The sequence below is a fragment of the Anabrus simplex genome, chromosome 1, assembly GCF_040414725.1.
Source record: "Anabrus simplex isolate iqAnaSimp1 chromosome 1, ASM4041472v1, whole genome shotgun sequence".
Taxonomy (NCBI): Eukaryota; Metazoa; Arthropoda; class Insecta; order Orthoptera; family Tettigoniidae; genus Anabrus; species Anabrus simplex.
Genome location: NC_090265.1, coordinates 518737664 through 518762262, shown reverse-complemented (window position 1 = coordinate 518762262; position 24599 = coordinate 518737664). Strand labels below are relative to the sequence as shown.

The 24599-nt window shown below is 38.1% G+C and overlaps 2 protein-coding genes across 2 annotated transcripts in view; one reads left to right on the top strand and one right to left on the bottom strand.

The window, feature by feature from the left end:
- Pop1 (POP1 ribonuclease P/MRP subunit) overlaps nucleotides 1-24599 on the top strand; it is a 76888-nt gene that overhangs the window by 36394 nt on the left and 15895 nt on the right. Inside the window, exons 5-7 of the mRNA XM_067135428.2 lie at nucleotides 2696-3644; nucleotides 10578-10862; nucleotides 19733-19943. Coding sequence (XP_066991529.2) covers nucleotides 2696-3644; nucleotides 10578-10862; nucleotides 19733-19943 — 1445 coding nt within the window. The remainder of the gene's footprint in view (nucleotides 1-2695; nucleotides 3645-10577; nucleotides 10863-19732; nucleotides 19944-24599) is intronic.
- LOC136857061 (peptidoglycan-recognition protein SD) overlaps nucleotides 19745-24599 on the bottom strand; it is a 72637-nt gene continuing 67782 nt past the window's right edge. The window contains exon 4 of the mRNA XM_067135431.2: nucleotides 19745-19885. Coding sequence (XP_066991532.2) covers nucleotides 19848-19885 — 38 coding nt within the window. The 3' untranslated portion in view covers nucleotides 19745-19847. The remainder of the gene's footprint in view (nucleotides 19886-24599) is intronic.

The following is a 24599-nucleotide window of genomic DNA, read 5'->3' as shown; positions in this document are numbered from 1 at the left end:
TAGCACTCCTTTCTAGACACACATCGGTAAGGAAGCACGTAAATGAAATGGCAATTTTAAACAACAACCACTTGTAGTAAATTACTCCGGAAGTAACATCGGAGAGCTGAAGTAGAATTTACTCTTTTAGTTTCTACTATAGAAGCAGTGTTCATTGCTCACGTAGTGTTGAAGTGTTTGCGTGTTTTCTTTAAATAAATCTAAATGGATAAGGTTATGTGTGATAGGAAATGGGGAAAACGTAAGTGAAAAGGATAAATGCTTGTTAGTAAAGATAATGAAGATCTTTGCAAAGGATATAGTGTAAGAAACATGACATAAAGATTGTGGATAAGAAAAGAAATGCCTGTAAAGCCACGATAGAAAAATTCAGTGCTTTGAGTGATGGAAAACCCAGTGAAGAGCAAATGAAAATTCTGTAGTAGGACTTAAAAGTGAAGGCTAAAAAGTAGAAAGCCATGGACATGCAGGGAAAAAATTAAAACTGGTGGTGGTTTCTTCATACAGATCGCCTACATCCAGACTGAAGTTGTGGAAGACTGCTGTAGCTACTATTGCATTGCCACATGCTGTAGGCGCAAAGCACACTTCCTTTTCAAGGACTTGGAATATTTCACACTCCAAAAGTGTGTTCCATAACATTGCACAGATTTTTGCATGAGCAGTGTTGTACCGGTGTTCAGCAGTTGTATTTGGTTCTAGGGGTGGTGTCATGAGGAATTTTGTACAGGCATAACCCTTATCTCTCACTAACATTCCATTATATAAACCATGTTTAAAGTTCGCTGCAACAGTACTATTGTCCCAGATTCGTGCATTTTACGTAGAATGAGGCCATCACCAAATAATATTCATGATCTTCATACTTGCATCACAAGTAACTTGTGTGTTAATAGAAAAATACACCATCTGATTTCTGAAAAGTTCTCTATAGTCACCGAGAAGGCACAAAATGGGAATATGTATGCAGTCGATTTCACCCACGATGTTTGGAAAACCTGCCAACATGAAGAATTTCCTATTTTCCGAACATTCATCATTATTTGAAGGCATATTTATGTACCTCCCTCTTAACCTCACTAGTGCTCTAACCACGCGATGTAAGATACGGCCAGCAGCCGTGCGGCGAACGTTAATAAGTTCACCGGCAACTAACTGAAATATTCCAGTATGAAGCACTTGCAAGGCACATAACAACTGTAATTTGGGAGATACAGCTGAATTCCTGTCTGAATTTTGTTGTAAGTGATCCCCAAGTAGATTTAAAAGGAAAGTAAAGGATTCCTTCTTAAGACCAAAACATTCCTTAAACTCTCTCTCCCCGTGTACAGACCATACATATCTTGCCTTTCACACACTGTACGCACTATTACATTCCTGTTGTTTTCTTCGTCAGGATCATTAACTTAATATACTCTTAAGTAATCCATAAACACATTTGAAACATCTTCATCTCATCTCACAGTATTCTAATTAGCCAACAAGTCTAATCCTAGCTTACTCCATGCATAATGTGAGAGTAAATTTCAACCTATATTTATGCTTTATTTACTTCTTTGGTAATGTATTACAAGATGGTGCTCTTCAACATTTTACTCTTGTAGTAATTGGTCCTGGAGTATCTGAAAGGACTAAATTACTTCGAAAGTAATTTACTCTCGTATGGAAGTCATCATGAGTACTTTACTAAGGAAGTAGAACATACTATTGGTTGGCACATGCCACCCCTAGAATGCAGATTGTGCTGGAAGGACTTAGAAACAACCCATCATGTAATCTGTATATGCAAGGCCTGCAAGAGGAGCAACATATTTGGGAATACAATCATCAAACCAAAGGAATTAAATACAGGCTTACTACAGGAAAGGTATGCTGTAGAAACACAGGAATTAAGAACAAATTAAGATCAAAGAACACATGAATGTTATTAAATATTAATATTCATGTTCGTGAATTAAACTAAAATGAAGAACTGCATGTTTTTATGTTGCTCAGCTTCCTTTAACTGGTTGGTTATCATTCTATATAAAATATTAGCCACCAGTGATACCTTGGTATCTTTGTAAAAGTACTAATAACTGGTAAAGTTCTCTTATATTTATCCATGTAATGAACACACTTTTGCCTCCAGTTTTTATAACAAAACATCTTTTAAGCATGGAAAAATGTTAGATTATTAAAACATGCACCATCTTGAGTGTGAAATAATCTATAGCATCCAAACAGTAATGACTGCAAACAATGTGTCGATGGTCTCAGTACATCCGAGTCTGATTGATGGATAACTAGCCTCACCTGTTTATGTTACAAAACATATATAGCTTACAGTGTATCATAACTTAAAATTGGAAATAAAGTACAGCAGTAATTATTGGTAAAACAAAACATTACTAACACTTTAGTGCTGTGGTTATGATGAAACTTATTAGGTAACTTTAGTATTTGACTTGCTTCTATCCATTGCAAAAATACTGTTCATTGACCCAGCCGACACTGAAATTGTTCCATCAGCATGAATTACTGAAAAATAATCATGATTTTCCTTTTAGTTCTATTAAATGTATGTTTACTCTTCCATCTATCAAGATGAAGTTTTGTTATTCCATATTCAGTTGTGGGGAACCTTATAATAAATTAAACTTTTATGGTTATTGTATACTGCAAAGGAGTCATAACATTGCCACTTTTGTTTCAGGATATCTCCTGCTACTGTTGCATTGAGCTTTCCGGCCCTCTGAGTACACTTCTCACCAGACTGAGTTTTCATACTCAGCAGGAATGTGGTCTGACCTTTGCAGCTAAAGCGTTTCTCAGTGGCACAAGGGAAGGAAAAGTGACACTCTTTCGTCGAGGAACATATCCATTTGGAGCCCTCGGCAATGTAACATTCTTGTGGAAACTAGAGTTTCAAGAAATGGATAAAAGGACACTCTGGATCTGGGTCCATCCTGCAATATATACAGATGTTCTCAATGCTTTGATCAGTACTTTTGACTTTACTCCTGTTGTTTGTGAGAGTGCTATTGACACTGTGTCTTCTATTGATGATAATGTCACTTCACCTGTTAAGAAGAAAGCAAAACTAGAAGTAAGTTCTGAAAGTGTTATCGAGGATATACAGATCACTTCGCAATGTATGGATTATAAAAGCAAAGATGGAGAAGTTCGAATGGTGCTTTTGAAAGATGTGTTAAACAGGTTTCGCTTGACTGGGCCTCTGTCCCAGGCTATCCTTACGGATGCACTTAATGTGTCTAATATTCCAGACATAAAAAGTCAACTAAAACAACAAGTGAAGTCAGGTAAGCATCCTTCATCAGGTGATATAGAAGAGATCTGTGTTCTGGACAATAAAGAGAAACCTTGTAAAGAAGTGATCACACTCAAGTCTTCTAGTGATGAAGACATGGAGGTGATGGTGTTGGATGACTCCAACCCTGTCAATGATCAGTCATGGTGGACGAACTTTTATTCTGATAAGCAGAACAGAGAGGCGTGGCAGACCCAGAGGCTGTTATGGAATGATATGAAGAGCGTAGTATCTCCAGCTCAGCTGTCTCCACATCAGGTGCTGGCTCTCACCATCATAGACCCTCGGTATCAGATGCCTGCCACCAGGAAGAAGGTCCTTCCACAGCTTGATGGTGTGTATTGTCCTACTTTTATGGATACTGTACTAAATCTGTGATTCTGTTTTTTTGCTATTCATTTAATGTCACACAAACGACTACTAGTTTTCTGCAACAGTGGTATGGGAAATGGCTAGTGGTCATGGCCTTAATTAAGGTACATCCCCACCATTTAGCTGGTGTGAAAATGATAAACCACAGAAAACTATTCTCAGGGCTGCTGATCGTTGCCTTCAAATTCACCATCTCCTGATTGCTATATTAACTAATGGGACTGAATTAAGGGGCATACAAATTCCTTTTCCTACACGGCCCCTATTCAACACCATCCCTCATCCTGTCACCAATCCCTCTTACACAAATCCTTAGAAATTGGTTCTGATCATACCTAGCACTCATTACCCTTCCTAATATTTTCTATCACACCCGTATCGGTAACCCTCGACTCCACCTACATGACATTATTCACAAACTGATTGGACTAATTACTGGACAACGATTAGAGACTTGCTTAAATATTGTCCACCTCCTACTTCCTTACCTAACGTACTTTCCCCCATCAATCTAGTAGAACAAGCTCTTATCACGTCAGACAACCTCCATATACCTAGACACTCATACAACCCCATCAAACCACCAATCCCACCCAAGGCCCTCTCCTTACTTTAATTTTCCCATGACCTCTATCATTCCCATACCCAAACTCGCGATCCCATCACTTAACAACAGCATAGAACAGGGCCTCTCAGGGTGCATGCACCAGTGCATTGCGCTGTACACGGTGCAAAAGACGACTTCGCTTGGTTGACCAGAATGCAGACTCCTCGATTTGGAGCAATAGCGCTGTCTCTCTCTTTCCCCACACCTGTCTTGCTCGCTCTGCCTGTCTCTCTCTTCCTCACTTGCTCCGTAGCACTCCAAATCCAAGCCAAGTTGAGCCGAACTTCGCCGAGTCGCCCCTAGACAACGTGCTTGTCCGAGCCGAGTGGGACCGATGCACTGTGCACAGGACCTCTGCGCCTCAGTTTGCATGCATGAGATTTTGGGCGTTTGAAAGACCCTGGCATAGAAAGACACTATGGAATGCAAACTCCTATATTAAATGAGGAACACACTAACGAGGATGTAAGGGCGGTTGAAAGGAAGCCCGTTCTGAAGTATCATTGCCATGAATTGAATGATAACCTCAGAACTGGGAGAAAGGAGGCTGGAGGAAGATGCAGGAGTGGGGAGATCTTGGGAGAGGACTGATACGACTGTTTTTACACGTAAAGGCAGTGTAATCCAGTATTACCCCTCCTTTACACTTTTCAACGGACCAAGGAATATTGGTGTAAAAAGGGGGAAAGTGTAAATCGGGGGAAACAGCTTGTACAGGTATATATAAAAATGCTCTGGAAAAGGAGGTAAATGTTACACAAATGCATATTATTAATTTATAGAGTATTTCAATCTCAATTGATTTACTGTACTTACCTCAAATAAAGGTCCATGTAAGTTAATTACTGTATTGTATTAACTGTTGACTACACTGCCTTTGTAATTCTGCTCATCCTTTGCCCAGGAGAAGGTTACCGGTAGGTGGTTAAAAATTTGTGTAATATATTTTTAATACAGCAGTTACTTTCTTAGAATGGCTATAGAATTATATAAGATGCAATATTTTCTCTGAATGAAACTTTTTAATTGCTACTATTGTACCTGTATTTACAACATCAACATAAATTTATTCCAGATGGAAAACTACACAATCACTGCTTCCTATCAAAATAGTCCAGAATCGATCTCTGTTTACACTTCTTATTTCTTATGACCTCTGTTTGTTTTTCAAGCTCATAAAGGTTATGAAAATTATTTTTACCCCCCTTTACAGATGACATATACCTGCGTAAAACATCCACTGCTGCACTTGCATCAGAACAGGTAGGCATGACTTCACTGTCTTCCTCTGCTTCATCACTGTCACTGGTGGGAGACTCGGCTGCTGTTTGCTCAGCAACCAACTCCTCCACACTTCTTTCCTCTGCAGTGATCACAGAATCATCTACCTGAAGAAAATCTTCAGTAGTGCAGTCTGACTGCAACATTCTCCATACGTCAGGTAGTAGGTCTTCTTCTTCCTCTTCTGGCAGCTGAGATTCGGCATGATTCTTAAAAAAAATGCTTTCAAGAAACAATTTGAGATGATAGTCTGCTTCACGGCTTTCCAAGACTTTGCAATGAAGTGAAGCGCATCCAGGATTGAAACATTAAATGATGATGGATCCTTTCCAGCATCCATAAGGAATAAAATTTACTGCACCAGGTTCTTCCTATGAAGTGACTTAAAGGAGTGCATAACCCCTAAATCCATAGGTTGTATCTTTCTTGTGGAGTTAGCAGGAAGAGATGAAAAGAAGGATCTTCCTATTTTGCCCACCCATTTGTGAATCCAGAGCAATTAACTGCTGTCGGAAAAGATTTGAGGTCATCCAAGTTTTATGGTTGGCATCGTAGGCAGTAGGTAATGATTGCACATTCTTGAAGCAACGAGGCTTTTTAGATTTCCCTATCATATAGGGGTGGAGCTTCTCAGAGCCATCAGCATTGGCTCCCAACATCACTGTGAGCTTCATCTTGCTGTGTTTCCCACCATGGCATTTATCTCCTTTGAATGCCAAAGTCTTGCTGGGCAACACACTGAAAAACAGTCCAGTTTCATCTAGGTTAAAAATGTTCCTGGGTTCGTAATCCTTGGTCAGCTCCTGCAATCTTCTATCAGTCCATTCTTCCACAGTTTCATCACTAACTGCATTACATTCTCCACAAATAGTTTTATAGGTTAGGTTATACCTTTTCCTAAATCGGTCGATCCAGCCATTGGACGCGCTGAAATTTTCAATGCAAAGACTGTTTGCCATTTTAAACGTCTTTTTCCTTAAGAGTACACCATCAATTGGAATGCCTGCGGCTCGTGAAGTTTCAAACCAACTTTTTACATTTTCTCGTATTTGCAGTATGACACATACTTCCTTTTCTTGGAGTTTGGTCCGCATTCTGAAGCACTTGATGTAATGCTTCCTCTGTTTTTCACAGTTGTATACAACGTGGATACGGGAAGCTGCAATTCGCGTGCCAATGAAATACGTGTTCCGCGATACGAATCAACCTTTTCTAATATTCGAACTTTCTCATCCATAATGAAAGTTTTACTTTCCTTCTTTTTTTCTATTATTAGCAGGAAAACAATAAAGTGATAACAAAGAAGGATTAACAAATACACATGACTGGAAAGAAAGATCGCGGCAATTGACTCTGACCACTCGACTCACATAACAAGAACAAAAAACGTAAAAAAGACAAAAATACAGTAAATGTGACGAATCAGTGACAATAACTTTAACAACTCCAACAAGAAACACAAATGTAAAATAATAACTGTGAAATAATGAAATCGGGCAAGACAAACACTGAATCACTTGATAACGTCTCCTTCTTGTGGCTTATACTGTACTTAGCAATAGAGCAAACATCTGATATCTCCTTCTTCTTCTTCTTCTCTTTCTCCTTTGCAGTTTTGTTAACTCAACTCGTCAGATTTCTTCTCCTTCTTGAAAGATTAATGGGCACTTTATCATTGTTGGATTTGAAAATAAGGTTCAGGACATAGTGGAAAACATCTGCGCGGAAGTTCAATACTGAGAGTTCTAAGAGTTATTATAGACCATGGTTGTGTGATTTGTTCGTCATGCTATGTCATTCAAAGTGTTTTAGGTTAGTTGCGATGCCATTTTACCTTCAATTTTTTCCTAACGACCTGTCATGGCGAAATGGGGGGAAACATAAAATGTCGCAAACGGAAATTTGAGGATTTTAATACATTGTGAGCATAGGAAATCTCAGGGGACCAACAAAAAATGTTGTAAAAGACGGGAAAACATAAAAGCCGGGAACGTAAATGCGGGGTAATCATGTATTAAGTCTTACCAAAGCTACTCCACAGCTCAAACAAACTTGCTAACAAGTGGAAAGAACTTTGAAGGACGTTTATGGAATGCAGTCGAGACATCCATTTCGTTAGATATTTTTCCACTGAGTTACAACTCGAGTGATATCAATTTTACTAATTATTTCAAGAGTGAACTAATGAATTTTCGATAATTTTCGAATTAGGCATTCAATTTAAACATCAAGAGTGAACTTTTTTATTTTTGTAATAAGTCAAATTGATTAATTATTCTAAGAAGGAACTTAATTTATTTCGTTATAGTTTTGAAAAAGCGTTTGCTTGAAACTTCAAGAATGAATTTGACCATTTTACTATAACTAAGTGTCAATCACTAACGGAATTTAAACATCAAGAATAAACTTTATTTGCTTTCAAATATAAAATTTTGATGGTATGCAAGATCTATTTGAGAAGGATTTCATGACATCACAGGGGATTTATTTACATTTGCCAATAGTAATAAAAGTTAGTGTGGCCTACTATGCAGTATTTATTAAACTTCAATTCCCTCTCTGTACACTCTCCTGCTCTAAGACCGCACACTCCCTGCATACATCTCATGCTTGATCACGCGCGTTGATTAAGTGAGTGTCTGTTACTGGTACAATATATACCCGGTGTAGAAAGCGAAGAACGGCCGAGGGGATTCATCATGCCAATCAATCAACACCTCATAATCTGCAGGCCTTTTGGGCTGAGCATTGGTCACTTAATAGGCTAAGGCCTTTCAGGGCTGCTGCACCATGGGGATTGGGCTTTTTTGATAAGTTTGTAGTGTCAAATTAAAAGATTAGAAGGTTTATATCCTCAATTTTTCAAACATGTTCCTTGGCAAGTGTGCCTGTTGGACGGCAACCTCTCAATTAGATTATGTCTTTACTTAATTGGTGGACTGGTCACTGTTAAATCAAAGTTTGGGTGTATCTGTTGTACAACTAATCAACATTGGGTTTTTCTTTCAAGGTCCAACCCACTATGCTGATAAGTATTCTTGGAGATTCTGTGCTGTCTGTCTAGACCTATGTTGTCAGAATCTTTCACTTGACTCATGTAAAGAAAATCAAATACTTTATGGAACATATACCATATTTACCCCTTCTTCCCCCCCACTTTTACAGCCAAAGAAAGTAAAGGGGGATTCAGTATGCGATAACCTCAAATTTTCATTAGAAGGCAGTATTTCTATTTAAATTTTTATTTTTTTTACAAGCTGTATTACGTTGCATTGTCACAGATAGGTCTTAGGGCAACAAATTTCTAAATTTAAAGTCAATAAATGCTGAACACAACTTCTAGGCCTACATATAAAATAAATATCCGTTTTAGTTACTCATATCACGTCATTTGCTTCGTCATTAATTCCTCTCATGAGATTGACGTCAGGAAGGGCATACGGTCGTAAAAACTTGCTACAAAGATTCGTCTCACTTCATACTCGACCCCGTAGAGAAAAGGGATAAGGTTATTCTATTATCATATTATTATATTGATACAAAATAACTCAATGGCCAGTCATCTGTCAGTTGGCAGTAGGCCTACCACACAGTAAACCTGATCACTGCTTTAATTTTAATTGTCTTGCGCTGCTTGCTCATGGCTAACTTCCCTGCTATCGGCGTGTCATCATTCCAAGTGATGCCATCTCGTCAGCCATGCACTGCAATCGAGACCGAGAGCATTCGAAGTCCCGTCTTCTTGAATCTTTTAAAAAGAGTTTTGTTCCCGACTATAGAGTCCATACTGTGTGAAGCTATTCCCAAATGGTTTCGGGAGATGGTCTCTGATATTCCCAGCTGGCATATGTGTAGCAGAAGCCACTCCTCCTGAATAAAGCCGTGTTGTTGAAAGCGTGCCAAACTACCAGTTGAAAACTAGCTTATGTTATGAGTTGTATTTCCAAACGTAATACATAGTGACTGGAAGCATTCTTTTGATAACTGCGGCTGTTAAGCCAGACCCTTATTTTTAAGTAGGGTATATTTCATGCCTGTTATTTATTTATCCCATCAGGATTTACCTACTGTATAAACAGCTATAAATGAGAAAAGAGAGACCGCATTGTTTAGGTTAGGTATGTTATAGCCCAGATAGTGCCGAAAGTTCCATGACGGAAAAATAGAAATAAATAACTGGAAAGTTTGCCACATTTATGGATATCTACAGGTGTGGCGGTAATGCGTTTATAATCATAATGTTTAATTTTGTACTTCATTGTCTCCCATTTTTTATTAACGCATACCCTAGTATGTTTTATTTGGTGTCTCCGAAAATCGTTGAAAGTGGGTACATAAAAAAATCAATATTATTATTATTATTATTATTATTATTATTATTATTATTATTATTATTATTATTTGTTAGGTATGTTGGTGAGTAAAACAGTTGTGATTGGATTGTTTTTATCACGTTTTAAACCCATTTCTCTCCCAAAAATCCTTATATTGGCCCAAGTTACGAGATATTAAACGATTACTTTGTTAATGATCTCGCCTGCCTATATTAACAGGCCTAGCAACAACCGTGAATACTTCTTAACTAAAGTAAACTCGTTTCCTCATCCTGAGGTGGTGCAGCTCTTTTTTTAGACAGGCCCCCAGTGGAAGGGAGTTGCCTGTACCATTTTTACCGCAAATCAACCTTCCTGCCTTTTGTAAATCTCTGGCAATACAGTACTGGGAATCAAGCTCAGGGTCCCGAGAATAACAGTTAATTGTGCTAACCATTACGCTGGCGGACATTCTTAACTACAAAATACAGATGGTATTTCATTTTTCTGGATTGAATTCTACTCTCCTCCTACTCGTCAGTCCAGGTCTCAGTCGCATAATTCAGTATGTAACAGCCACAAAGTTTAGTCCTTTTCCAACATCTCATTTCACACACACACAAAAAGAGTGTATTACTTATTGAACCATCCTTAAAATATTTTGATATGACAGAGTGAAACCTGTTTGTTCTAGGTGAGCAGGCTACACAGCCAATTGTTCATCCTTCCACTTCAGCTTGTCATAGTCCGATCTGGAACGTTGAAGTTCGAAACAAGGTAACTCGCTCCAAGATACCCAATGCCCAGCTGAATCGGGAGCGTTCTAAGAACTTGGTGCCAGGTTTCATGAAGGAGGAGTTTGTTGGAGGAGATGGAATGAGCATCTGTCCCAGTAGCCCAGATACGCTGCAGCCAGCTCGTGTTCCTATACTGCTCATACAGAGACCAGGCTCTCAGGATCCTGAATTCAAGAGGTTAGGTTAGTGCAGAGAGATTAATTAAAAATATATAATTCTCTTCTCACAGATTATTCAACGGTATTGTACATTTCAAGTGTTCTGTTATTCATTGAACTTATGTTCCCTTTGGAGGCATTTGTGACCTTTTTGGCTTAATACAGTCATTTTTGTTTTAAATTCATTTTCAAATTTGTTCATTGAATAAATAATTCAATATTTTCTATTTTGTTTGCATTTAGTTTGTTAAAACGATATTTGCCAAGTTGTACTTCTGCAATCACGACAACCACCACAACCACCACCTCCACCGGAATTTGAGAGTATGGAGTGGCGATCATAGTACCCCCACTTACTTGTGTTAGGCACTTCACCTCACTTTTTTCTTTTCTCTTCAACCTCCTTTGGTTAACTCCTTGGTAACTTTCTTTCTTTTACTCCAGTGGAATTGGGTATGTGAAATCTAGAAAGTTTTTCATTTCACCCTTTTCATGGCCCCTTCTTTTCTTTTGTTGATAACTTTATTCAACTCTTATGTTTTTCTGGTGTGATTAGTGTTAAGAAAGAATTATTATCTCGTGGTTTTCCTCTTAAAACAATAATTACAACTATTGTCTAATTAAATTTTTGTATTGGTACAAAGAAAAGTATGATCAAGCAAATTATTTTTATAAATTTCTGAAATTCTTGCTCAGCTCAGAAAATATCTTCATATTTTGTAAAGGGATTACTGTATCTCCTATCACCTGATAAAAGATCCCAGCTTATATGAGATCAAGTGGAGGATTGAAATACTGTATTTTTATTCTCCTTCTTGTTAGACCAACTCCATAGAAAAATAATTTAAATTCCTTACCTTGAGTAACATGGTCTCCAATCTTGATGTGAGCTGTTTGAATCGTGTACAGCTTTCTTAATGATCACATCTTTACATTCAAGTCCAGTATGTTTTAGCTGATGTATAAGAATGTCTTGTTTAACTTTGTTAAAAATTTGTTCATTATCAGTGAAACTGTTTTTTGATGGTCAAGACATTTTTGAACTAGAACATGGATAGTACTAAGAACATTTCTGAACCCAGAGTTTCGCTGACTTTTACTCTACGTTTACTGACTGTACCACAGAAATTCATATTATGAAGATGGGAAGATGAGCCAGACAGGAAAATGAGAAGAGTTGGATTGATTTTGTGGAGAAAGAGAATGTTGCAATGATGGGACTGAGTGAGCTCAAGTGGAGGGGAAAGAGAGTGTAGAGGATGAGTAGAGGGTTCACCCTATACTGGAGTGGAGGAGGTGAGGCAACGAAGGAGTAAAAGATTTCATCCAAGTTTATGCACCCCAAACTGGAAACAATGAGGAAAATATAGAGGAATTCTTGGAGACACTCGAGGAAGTAATCACCAATGTGGAAGTTATAGTCATGGGAGACCTCAATGTGCAGATTGGAAATTACAGAATTGGTAAAGAAGAAGTGATTAGTCCATTTGGAGATGGAGAAAGAAACATTGAGGGAGATTTGATTGTTTTTTATGAGAGAAATGGAATGATTGTGGGTAACACTTGGTTTAGAAAGAAGAGTAGTAGAAAGATCACTAAATATGGCTGGGGTGAAAGAAGGCAAAAACAGTTATTGATTATTTTTTGTTTGAGAAAATAAATCATAACCAGTTAATGAATGTAACAGCACTGCCAGGTAGGGCATTTGATGGAGACCATAGAGTAGTGGTAGCAAAGTTGAAAATAGGTAAAATTGTGAGAGTAAAAGAAATAAGACAGAAGAAAATAAAAGTATGGAAATTAAAAGCTAAAAGAACTCTGGAAAAATTTCAGGAGGAATTGAAACAGCACATCCCTATATCAGAAATAGGAAGTGTAGAAGAAGAATGGATCAAATTTTTAAAAAACTTTTGTAAGCTGTGCAGAGAAGATCTGTGGCAAAACTTCAGCGAGATTGAAGGTAAAGAGACACCTTGGTGCCTTGGTGGAAAGAAAAGGTGAAATAGGTTGTTAAACAAAAGAACAAAGCATGGCAAGGATGGAATAGAGATAGGAAAGAAGGAAGATTAAGTATCAGGAAATTAAAAGTTAAGTGTAAAAATGCAGTAAATATGGAAATGAAAAAATGTTGGGAGAGATGCACTACATAGTATAATATAGTATAAAAATACTCTCCTTGTGTGATGTCTGGATGTTTTGTGCCATAAGCATGGAAATATATGTAGGCCAGCAACCAACTGGACAATTCCTGATTGTCCTGAGATTAGTTGAACCAATATTAGGGACAGGAATCTGCGTGGCAGCTTGTAGGTACAGCACGAGTAGCAGATACGACACTAAGCTAAAAACATTAGTCGTGATAGACAGTGCGAAACAGATGCATGTTTATTATTAACAGATTGCTGACCGGATGCTTGAGCTTGTCACATACCCTGTGGACCGGACATTTTTCTACTAAGCATACCAGGGTGCACTTGATTATAAAAATGTACATGAATATTAAACCAGTCAAGATTTTATATTTAAAGTTGGTGGATCTGCCTTTACAAAACCATCTTCAGCGTCAATTACTAACCTATCATTAATGTTTACATCGTTGTCATCGTCAGAGGCACTTGAATAAATAAGCACACTAGGTAAATTACGGCGTGAGAGGCTTGAATCACGTCCACTATCACTCTCGCATTCAGTTTCCACTAATTCATTAACACTATATCAATTTGAATGATCATCGGCATATAATTCTTCTAAAATGTTGTCGTCAGCTAACAGCGTATTCCGCGGGCGCTCCATCTTGTCATTGACTGAACCGGTAGAAAGATAGTCGACGTTTCGAAACTAAATCAAAGAATAAAAGAGGCCATGAATAAAATAAAAGTGGCAGATATACATCTACGATTTATTCTACTCAATGTGCAAGTCCGAAATAGTTCAATATATGGTCAAGAGATGTCACAGGAAGACTGAAAACAATGTAGTGAATAAAACCAAGATTTCTCGGGGCCCGTCTCCTACCGCTGGCGAGCGCACTACGAGATTTCTCGGGGCCCATCACCCATGTGTTAAACTGTTCATTATGTAGTATGAAAATCCACAGCCTGTTTCCAATCATTCGACCAGGTCAGGAATGGGATGAATGAAGCCCCCATCTTGCGGCGAGGATAGGAATTGTGCCGGCTGCCGTAGCCTGTCGCACTCCTCTGGGGCAATGGTTAATGAATGACAGATGAAGTGAAATGATATTGAAGTGTGTTGTTGGAATGAAATATGACAGGGAAAACTGGAGTACCCAGAGAAAAGCCTGTCCCACCTCCGCTTTGTCCAGCACAAATCTCACATGGAGTGATCAGGATTTGAACCACGGAACCCAGCGGTAAGAGGCCGGCGTGCTGCCGCCTGAGCCATGGAGGCTCTGCTCATTATGTAGTACTTACGGTAAATACGTAACTAAAGCACAATTGCAATACCAGTTTGAAATTTCACAGCAGCACTTCAATTCGCAAGAATCAGCACAGATGGAACAGATGTTTATAGTCAGGCCTTGAGACTTGAGACAGGCACATGAGCAGCAACCATGCTTAACCCTCGCACCCCGTACCCTGCATCCACGTGACTTCTCCTCAGACGACCATAGTAATGTTATGAGAGATAACCGATTCAGTTCCATACCATTGGTAGAACAATTTCAACATCATGGACTATCTAAATAAAAGTTTAAAATTTCCACCTATTTAATACTGGACATTATAATCTTCTAGGTTACGTAGTGTACATGTTGTAAGGTTGCATAACTCTTAATGTTACCCCAGAAACATGACGGGAAAGTCACCATACGTCTTTTCTCATGTGAAGACCGGGTTAGGAGATTTTCAGTGTAATGGCAGGCCCTCTTGCCTATTCATCATCATCATATTCATCATTTTACATTTCCAGTTTCTCTTTTACTGTTGGCAAACCAATTCCATTCTGTCTTATTGAGATACGTTCTGTTGTTAATGATGTCCTCCAGTGTCTTCCCCAATCTGCAATGCCCATCTTTACGATGTCCATCCAGTGGGTACTTAGTCTTCCCACTATCCGTTTCCCTGCCACATGTCTCTCCAAGTTAACATATGCTGTCCTTGTTGGCTCCATCCTCATTACATGCCCAAACCACCTCAGTCTGGACATGCTGATCCGATCTAACAATAATGTAACAATCCCACCTTCCTTCCTTAACTTGTCCAGTTGGTTTTTTGGATTGTGGACCTAAGGAACTTCATCTCGGATGCCTGCAACCTTGATGAGTCTTTCTTAGTGAGGCTGCAGGTTTCAATACCATAGGTTAAGATTGGTATGAAGTACTGATTGAACATCACCAGCTTTGATTTTGTTGGTACTTTGGGATCCCAGAGGAGTGTTCATACTTGTTGGTAAAAGTGAGAGCTCTTCTGCACTCTATTTGCCACCTCCTTTGTGGCTAGTGTATCTCGATATATTACACTGCTGAGGTATGTAAAGGTTTGCACACTTTCTAGTGAATGGTTTCTTAGCATGATGTTCGCTGGTTGTCCCTCTCTGTTTATTGCCATCACTACTATTTTAAGTTCGCTTATCTTGAGATTGAACTCCTGGAACTTTCCATTCATTGAGTATCGACTGTACTTGTTCCTCCATTTCTCCCCAGATCAACACATCATCAGCAAAGGCCATTGCATTTAGTTCACCAGAGGTTTTCTTATCTTCTTCATTATGTCATCCATGATGGTGATAAACAATAATGGGGTTAGTGCACTGCCTTGCTGGACTCCATTTTCGTTCTTGAACCAGAATGAATGTCAGTCACCCAATTGCGCACAGCTGGTACAATTCTCATATAGCATCTGAACTTTCCTCACCAGTCCCTTTGGCACATTCCTTTTTCTCAGGCATTACCATATCTTCTCTCCTGCAATACTGTCATATGCTTTCTCAATCTCAAGGAAAACCATAAACAGATCATTGCCTTTTTCCCACTATTTTTCCATTAACATACAGACACTGAAGATTAGGTCTGTTGGACTTGTTAGTCCTGAAACCATACTGTTCCTTTTCAAACTGTGGCTCTAAATTGACCCGCAATCTGCTCTCTAAGATTTTCTCAAGAATCTTAAGACCATGAGAAGGGAGTATTATTCCCCGATAGTTGGAGCATTTTTGGTGATTTCCTTTCTTAAACAAGGGGATAATGACACCCTTGTTCCAATCAGTAGGTATCTTGTCATCTTTCCAAACTGCATTGAACACTCTACGTATCCACTGTAAACCCTGGACTCCTGCTGCTTTAATCATGTCCGTGCTGACTTCATAGATTCCTGGAGATTTCCCTTGAGGCATCTTCTTAAGGGCTGCTTCTGTTTCTGCCCATTTAATGGGAAGTTCCTTTGTGCAGGTTTCAACAGCAGGTTCTTTTGTTCTCTGTTCCCCTTCTGTCCTGTTCAATAAGTGATCAAAATTATTTCTCAGAACCTCTCTAATGTCCTCTTCTTTCATGGCCAAGTTTCTATTAGGATCCTCAATTGCTTTGATGGTTTCAACTGAATTCCTTTTGTTTTTGATCACTCTGAACAATACTGTAGTTTCATATTGCCTCTGCTGACTTACTTCAGTTTTTGAGTAAATTTCTCCCAGTACATTACCTTCTCCTCTTCTATTACTCTCAATTTCTTGTCCCGGTAAATTGCTCGATGTCTCTGAAAATTAAAAAGTGCATTTCCTTATTACTGTGAACACGACCAATACAGAAATACCATTCTTTTTAAATTCTGAGTAATGTACAGACTCTTATTTCATATATATGTAGATTTAATAAAGATTATATTTAAAAGTGTGTATGTTTTGGCTCAATTAAGCCTTCATCAGCACTGGAGAGACTTTTTTTAGCATTTGAGAATATGGAACTTGACATATGAATTTCATTTCTTGCACTATTAATGCCAGCCAAGCATCAAGATTGGCTAACGCCTACCTCAATTCGAAAATCAAAATTGCAAAAATCAGAATAGACATAAAATTCTTGAAATTTCTCAATAATTCAGTAAAGGATGGTCCTGTGTGGAGCAGATATTTACCATCAAGACTTTAATTAAAACTAAAACTTTAGCAGCAGACAAGAAGATAATTATGACATTTGTAGATTTCAAAAAGGCATATGACTCTGTCGACAGGGACACCTTAATAAAAGTGCTGAAAGAATTTGGAATTGATGACAAAACAACTAATATAATACAGCAGACATTTATGCTAGTGGCTTTACGTCACACCAACTTAGATAGATCTTATGGCGATGATGGGATAGGAAAGGCCTAGGAATTGGAAGGAAGCGGCCGTGGCCTTAATTAAGGTACAGCCCCAGCATTTGCCTGGTGTGAAAATGGGAAACCACGGATAACCACCTTCAGGGCTGCCGACAGTGGGATTCGAACCCACTATCTCCCGGATGTAAGCTCATAGCCACGCGCCTCTAACCGCACGGCCAACTTGCCTGGTACAGCAGACATTATCGAACACCCGGTCACAAGTAAAATTCCTTGGAGAGCTATTGGAACCGTTTGAAATCAAGAGAGGTGTGAGGCAAGGAGATGGCCCTCTCCAGTCCTCTTCAACTGCGTCTTGGAGAAGGTGATAAGGGAATGGCGAAAAGAAATGAGTCAGCTAATATCCCGAATGGAATCAAGATAGGACACAAAAAGGCTGTACTTAAATTCAAATGTCTTGTATTTGCAGTCGACTTTGTGTTCTTCGCTGAAAATCTAGAGACTGCCACTACACAGATAGTGGTTTTGCAAGAAACAGCAGAAAAGGCAGTACTGCAAATATCCTTTGAGAAAACTAAGTACATGAACATAGATCCCAAAGAACCAACATGGACAATGAAGACCAAGTATGGTGACATAAAGAGAGTCCAGAAATTCAAATATCTAGGGGAGAGTCTGACTCCTAACAACAATGAGAAACCAGCTATTGAAGAAAGAGCAAAGAGGATGGAGATTGCATTCAGACTATGGCAGGAAACTAAAAGTCCAAATCCCTCTCCTATCAAGCCAAGCTCAGACACTATAATACTGTGGTAAAACCTGAATGCCTCTATGCAGCGGAGACAATTGCCAGGAAGGGGATTACCGAAATAGAAAAGAAAGAGCGTACATTTCTGAGGAAAACTCTGGGACCCAAGAAAACAACAGGAAATGAGTTTACCTTCCTTTTGAGATCAAATCAAAAGCTGTACGGAAAAACGTGAGAACATTTCAACCTCGATAAGAAAAAGGTGACGACTTTCTATGGACACCTGAGAAGAATGGGACCAGAACGCCTTGCAAATAAGATCCTCATCTTCCAGGAAAGAAGAAAGTCCCAAGTACCATGGCTGAAAGAAGTTCATCAGGATCTTAAAAAATGTGGCAATGAGGAGGGAGATATTACAAACAAAACAGTGTTCAGAAGGAAAATTGTGGAGGTGACGGATCTTTTCATAGAGAAACCCAGGAGAACAAGAAGGGTGTTCTCGGATAAGGAACTAGCAAAAGCGAGCCAGAGAATGAAGGAGTATGGGTGTAAAAAAGAATGAACATCAACAGTCAAGTTGTGTAATCGTAACTCATAGGAGGTTGAAATGATCCTAAATAAATAATAATTTGATTCTGAAATTTCTTAAAGCAAATCAAATGAAACATAGAAATCCCCATTTGACTCAAAAAACTCAGAAGAAGTTATCTCACAAGAGACCTAATAGACATGTATTTTATGTATACCAAAAATCATATTACATATTTCATTCAGTAAGTTACTAAATTTTGTGCTTTTCCAGTGCTAATGATGGCTCAGTTGAACCAAAACGTGTACACTTTTAAATATAATATTTATTAAGTAATCTATAAGATTATAATGAGTAGTATTGAATAGGTGGAAATTTGATACTTTAATTTAGATACTACAGTCAATACGGAACTTGAAATATAAATTTCATTTCTTGCAATGTCACGGACTATCTCTAGTTGCCACACTCAAAACGAACAAACGTGAAATTCCTATGGTGTTCAGTGAGGGAACTGGCTGTAATTAAAAGCTTCGTGTACTATGTCCAGGAAAACAAACAGATGGCTCTCGGTGTGTTTTACTTCACAATGAACATAGGTGGTGTAAATAGTTACATCATTCACCTAGTTAACACTCAACAAAATATGCCTAGACAGAACTGCTTGAAAGCATTGCCAAAAGATCTTTATTTCGATCATATGAATGCAAAGAGCACAGTACAAAACCTGTCTACATCAGGACTGGCATTGATTCCTGAGGAAACCCTGTGCTGCCTGAAAGATCACTATGTGAAACAGAAGGATGAAACACATGTAAAAAGTGTTCTAAATTTGTGTGCAGAGTTCTTTAAGAAACTATCACATACTCCAAGTCATGTACCTGTCTAGGACAAGGAGATGACGACGAAATCCAGGACTCTTAGGGACTAATCATAATTTGAAGAATGGGGATACAACAGATTATTACAATCATTCTTTTTTTATGGAAATTAATACATCTTTGTGATTTCTGTTTTGTTTTAAATATTTCAGGAAGTCGTTATATGACTGAACTATGTTTTCTAGTGATAATTACGTTATTGTTTATCCAAATATATGTTGCATTTCTCATCATTATTTTAATTGGGCTTACTTGTAATCCGTGTATTGCTATATATTCCTTTATGTATGCAAATAAATTATCTTAAGTTAAATTTTGAATTAACTAATGTTACACAACAGTTAAACTATATTATTACTCTATGGAACAAAATTCGGTGTGTAATAACTAGTGTTACTTTTAGAACGTGACTAAGGTTTGGTTATGGGTAAAATAAAATTTGAAAATTTGGGATGTTGCAGGATTTGAATGTGGCTGGGATTTGATATTACCTGCAGGCTGGGCTATGCCAATGTGGTTGGCTTTGGTGTTCCGAGGGGCCAGAGTAGGAGGGTTGCGACAGGCAGAATCTCTAGTTTACGAGGCAGGTGGTGATATATTTGCTCCAGACACAGCTGTAGGCATGAGAGAAGCTGACTTTAAAAGAGATGAACTAGCAGACAAACACTTCAGGTAAGGTTTATTTACATAGCTTTTATGCTTGGTACTGATACATGGTGTATGTTGGTAGTTATGTTAAAATTGGTAAAGAAATTGTTTGCATTCAGCTGCCAGTGATGCAACATTTGTTGTTATTGCTGGTCTGATCATCAAATACGTTTCTCTTTGTGAAAGTAAACTCCAGAAGGACGTATATTTTTATGTGGGAGACTATTGGAGCCCTAGTGACTATTCTTTTTAACGAACACACAAATTTTTAAAGAATCACACTTGTGTAGCCAGCATGTCAGAAACATTTTGCTATTCATAGGTAGAGTTCGTGGTTTATAGCATTTAAAAATCAGAGATTTAGTGTTTTGATTTTCAAATTTAGCATTTTGTAGCATCTAAATTTCTCAAATTTAGCGTTTTGTAGCAAACTGGTTAAAAATAGCCATAATTTGCTAATTGAAACCGACTTTCAACCTATTAGGTATTGTTACGTACATTTAGTACGTGTTGAAGAGATGTTAAGTACAGAACAAAAATGGCCAGCCGGACACCAGTGGGATTCGAGCCCACAACCTTTGAATTCACTATAGAAAATAAGACAGACAGCAACAGAAGACTGTAAGAAGTATTAACGCAAACACACGGATATGCCTATTTACAAATTTACAAACACAATTTCAAAGTGAAAAATACTATTCTGAACGTATTTATTTATCACAGTACAACACACCTACAAGGAACAGGAATTTCAATGATGATTGAAGTACAACATGCCAATTGTTTAAACAGTGTCCTTCATTCGAGACCGCCTATCTGTTGCAGTTATTTTGTACTTGCTAAAAAAATTCTGCATCGACACTGTTCGTGGAGGCCCAAATGCACAGCAGTGCTGCCGAGGCAGAGGAAGGACTGCAAAACATTTTTTTCTTCAAGTCTTTGATTGCAAAGTCGGCACATCAATATAGGCCTATCTGTATCGCTTACGTAAAAATGTCCCGATTTGTGATTCTCGGAATACTGTTTGATCGTCACTTCGCTTCTACCCATGGCTACCAGACAATAAAATAAATCGTTACCGTACTTTAAAACAGTAACTACTGCTCAACACCAATGTCAAGAATAACTGACTATGATCAAGGGTCAACACAAAAAATATGAACGTGTGTACTTGAAAGTGTATTTGCTGTTTGATTGTTCTTTGCAGTGCTCTTTGGCCATTGAAAGATATTCCACACATTGAATGATTTAACCCTTCGGCCCACCATTACTTGTGTAAGGAAATATTTGTTTACATACTATTTATGTATTTTTTTGCCACTTTAACATAAATATGACTTATCATATACATAAGAAAACACAGAGCAAAGTGAGCTTTTAGCTCGTCTATAGTAACAGGAAACTAATGTTTTTGTTTGTAAACATTACTGGTTTCAAGGGAAGCAGATACATTAGCAAGAAATATAGAGGCATAGGCATTGGTTTCCTTACTAACGTGATCCCAGAGCTGTGGAGTTAGAAATTTATTCCCTACGTCCATTTCTTTCAGATTATTTCCCAACCCCCTCCTCACTATAGAGTGAATTTCAGAAACTGGTTTGCATGTTACAGAAACAGGCTTATTGGCAACAAGGTCATAATTCCAAGTATCATTTTACTAGATTCATCCGCTCTTGTTGCATTCTGGTTTTGTCACTTAGTTTCAATTGGCACTATCATCTCGGAACTGAAATTAGAATCACTTTCATCACTGTCAGTTGAAGAAGAAGAAGGAGAAGAAGAAGAAGACGTATTTTTACTCTGCAGAGAATCATTTCTACTTTCAACATCACTATTTTCAAGCCAGTTACAAATATCCTCATCCATGCCGCGCTTGGATGCCGCCATGATTGTTTACAACGAGCGGCAAACTACGGTGCTTTTATTTTCCGTACTTCAGCTCAGAGTTACTATGTACACAGAGAAAATAGCTTCAGGTATTATCTTACATGAATAGGGTAGGCTGCAAAACATCTCTCTGACCAGCTAACCGTGATAATGAACTTATAAATGTTCCGTGCACCAGGACAGAAGTGTCCGTCAAAGTATGTTACCGCCTTACGATCGCAATGGGCACCGTAATAATTCTTTCTCCTGAAATAAATAACATATATCTTATTTTTAAGAAAAGTGCATCGTTTTTTAAAGATATATATGTTTATTTCGTATAAAACCGAGAGTTTCGCATCTATTTCGCATAAATTGCATAATTTCGCAGTTTGAACCAATTTCGCATTTTATCGCTAATTCAAAATCACTAAAAGCCACTCGTACGGGTCATATAAGATGAAGGCACATACACTGACAAAGTTTTGACGTATTTTGCATTTATCGCAAATGCTAAAAATCACAAACTCTATTCATAGGTTATCCAGAAAGTAAGTTTTGTTTCCAGATACTCTCCCTAATGTACTTCGGTCATTTTGCTCTACATGTAAAGTTCTTTACCCGTTGGGTTGCCGTTTCTGAAGATTATATTGATGGATTACTCTGTCCTTTAATGTTTTTAACACAATAATGCTACCCATTGCCTGTAAAATATGGTTGTTGTCTATTTTTTCTGTATAAGGCATATAAAATGCTTATTATTCATCTGTTTTTACGAGTTTATTGCAAAATACCATGAATGATCGAGTAATAAAGAAATGAGTTAGAATGGACATGACAGCTGGCAAAGTGGCTACAGTAACTACCATGTTATGAAATATTTATTAAGCACATTGTGCAAAATTTCTGTCATCTGCATAGAACGCCAAAGAATTGGTTCTATTCTGACAAGACAAAATAAGTTAGTTTGCATATCTGATCACGGAACGTACACAAACAATGAGTTGGTGGCTGGTGATATTCTCTTTGCATCCAGGAGATAGTGGGTTCGAACCCCACTGGGACTATACCTTAATTAAGGCCACGGCTGCTTCCTTCCCACTCCTAGGCCTTTCCTATCCCAGCGTCACCATAAAACCTATCTGTGTCGGTGTGACGTAAAGTAAAATTGTAAAAGAAAAAAGAATTGATATCCTCTTTGGATGTGGAGTCTGTGGTGGAAACCATGAACGGCCACCCTGGTATACGCGCGTCAAAGAGCAAAGTCAGTCTTTTTCCATTCTTCGGTATTTATGCGTGGCTTCTGAAGAAGTCTGGGTCCTCCATTAAGGCTTTTAGTTCCCTGTCCTGGATGTACATATCATATGCTGAGGTAGATTCCAAGTTGAAACTCAATGCTGGCTCCTTAATAAAGAAATTTGTGCTTGCTGGCAAATACGCTAGCCTGGTTCGGGTAGTTCTGGATACAAGTAACTATTCTCATTTTGGTTCCGTATTGAAGTTGACGTATATCACAAATACTATTATAATATTTATAGATCCACCTGTTCATTACAATACAATATAATCCACTATTTCATGTGGTTAAAATTTATACATAATACATAAAAGTCATAGGTACATGTTTCACCCGTTTTGTACAGGTATCATCAGCCTATATCAATCTTAAAAATTCATGGATATGGAATCTTTCTAATCTTATAAACTATAGAGTAAAATGTTGGACAATGATTTCATAAAATGTTATACTATAACATCTAAAATAAGGACATTGCACAGAAAGTATGTTAAAAATACTGTGAATTAACGGTTTTTGAAGATTATAACGTGGTTAATCATGAATATCTGAGCGTTTAAAACCAAAATGGATCCTCTTCTTATACATCATTAGGACTGTGACGGCCTTGAGTGTAAAAGCACAATCATCAAAGGGGGATGTTTGTTTCATTCCCATAGCATGAGTTCAAGATAGTAAAATCACTGTCAGTTATTTAACACAGAAGTGTGAACGTATCAAATATGTTAAAATATGTACGGTTGATTTATTTGAAAGTTGTAGAAAAGAAAATGGGACTTCTTTTGGAGACGTTGCTAATGATAAAATGTTGTGTCAAAGCTAGCTGATGTCAGGGTTTAATTATGTTTTATACGAGATATATGGAGCATTACAATGCCTTCAAACATAACAAATATTCAGCGATGAACTTACACATGAGTGAAACAGGACACCAGTTTACATCAATTGATAAGGATCTACTTTTCTAAGATGTATCTGTCTGTCAGGTCATCAGCCCAGAGGCTGGTTGGATCCTCAAATAGCACCACCAAAGGTATGCAGTTATAGGGAAACTGCAAAAACCAATGGCAGAGCGCAAATGAGGCGTACTAGGCAAGATGAGGAGTGAGGTAGTTTGCCATTGCTTTCCTCACTGGACCAGAAGATGCCACTGCAGCACGACTGATCCTATGAGCAACACCTTTCGTAACATTCAGACACTGGTTGTGCTCGAAATGTCATTACTCAGCACCACCCATACCCCAGCAGCTTCCATATTGTCACAGCCATGGATGAGACTGGACTTCAGTGGAAGCTACACTTTGCTCTGGCCTGTGCCAAGAGACGGATACAAAAATACTGCATCCATCAAGAAATGGCAACAGGCCACTAAGATGTATAGGCAAAGGAAAACTTATGAATGAATTAGAAAGTCTTTACATCTTTTGAGACCAAACCTATAACAAAGACCATAATCTTAATGATGCCACGGAGGCAAAAAATCCTTTATATGAGCTAACTCCAAAGTTATTAGGCAT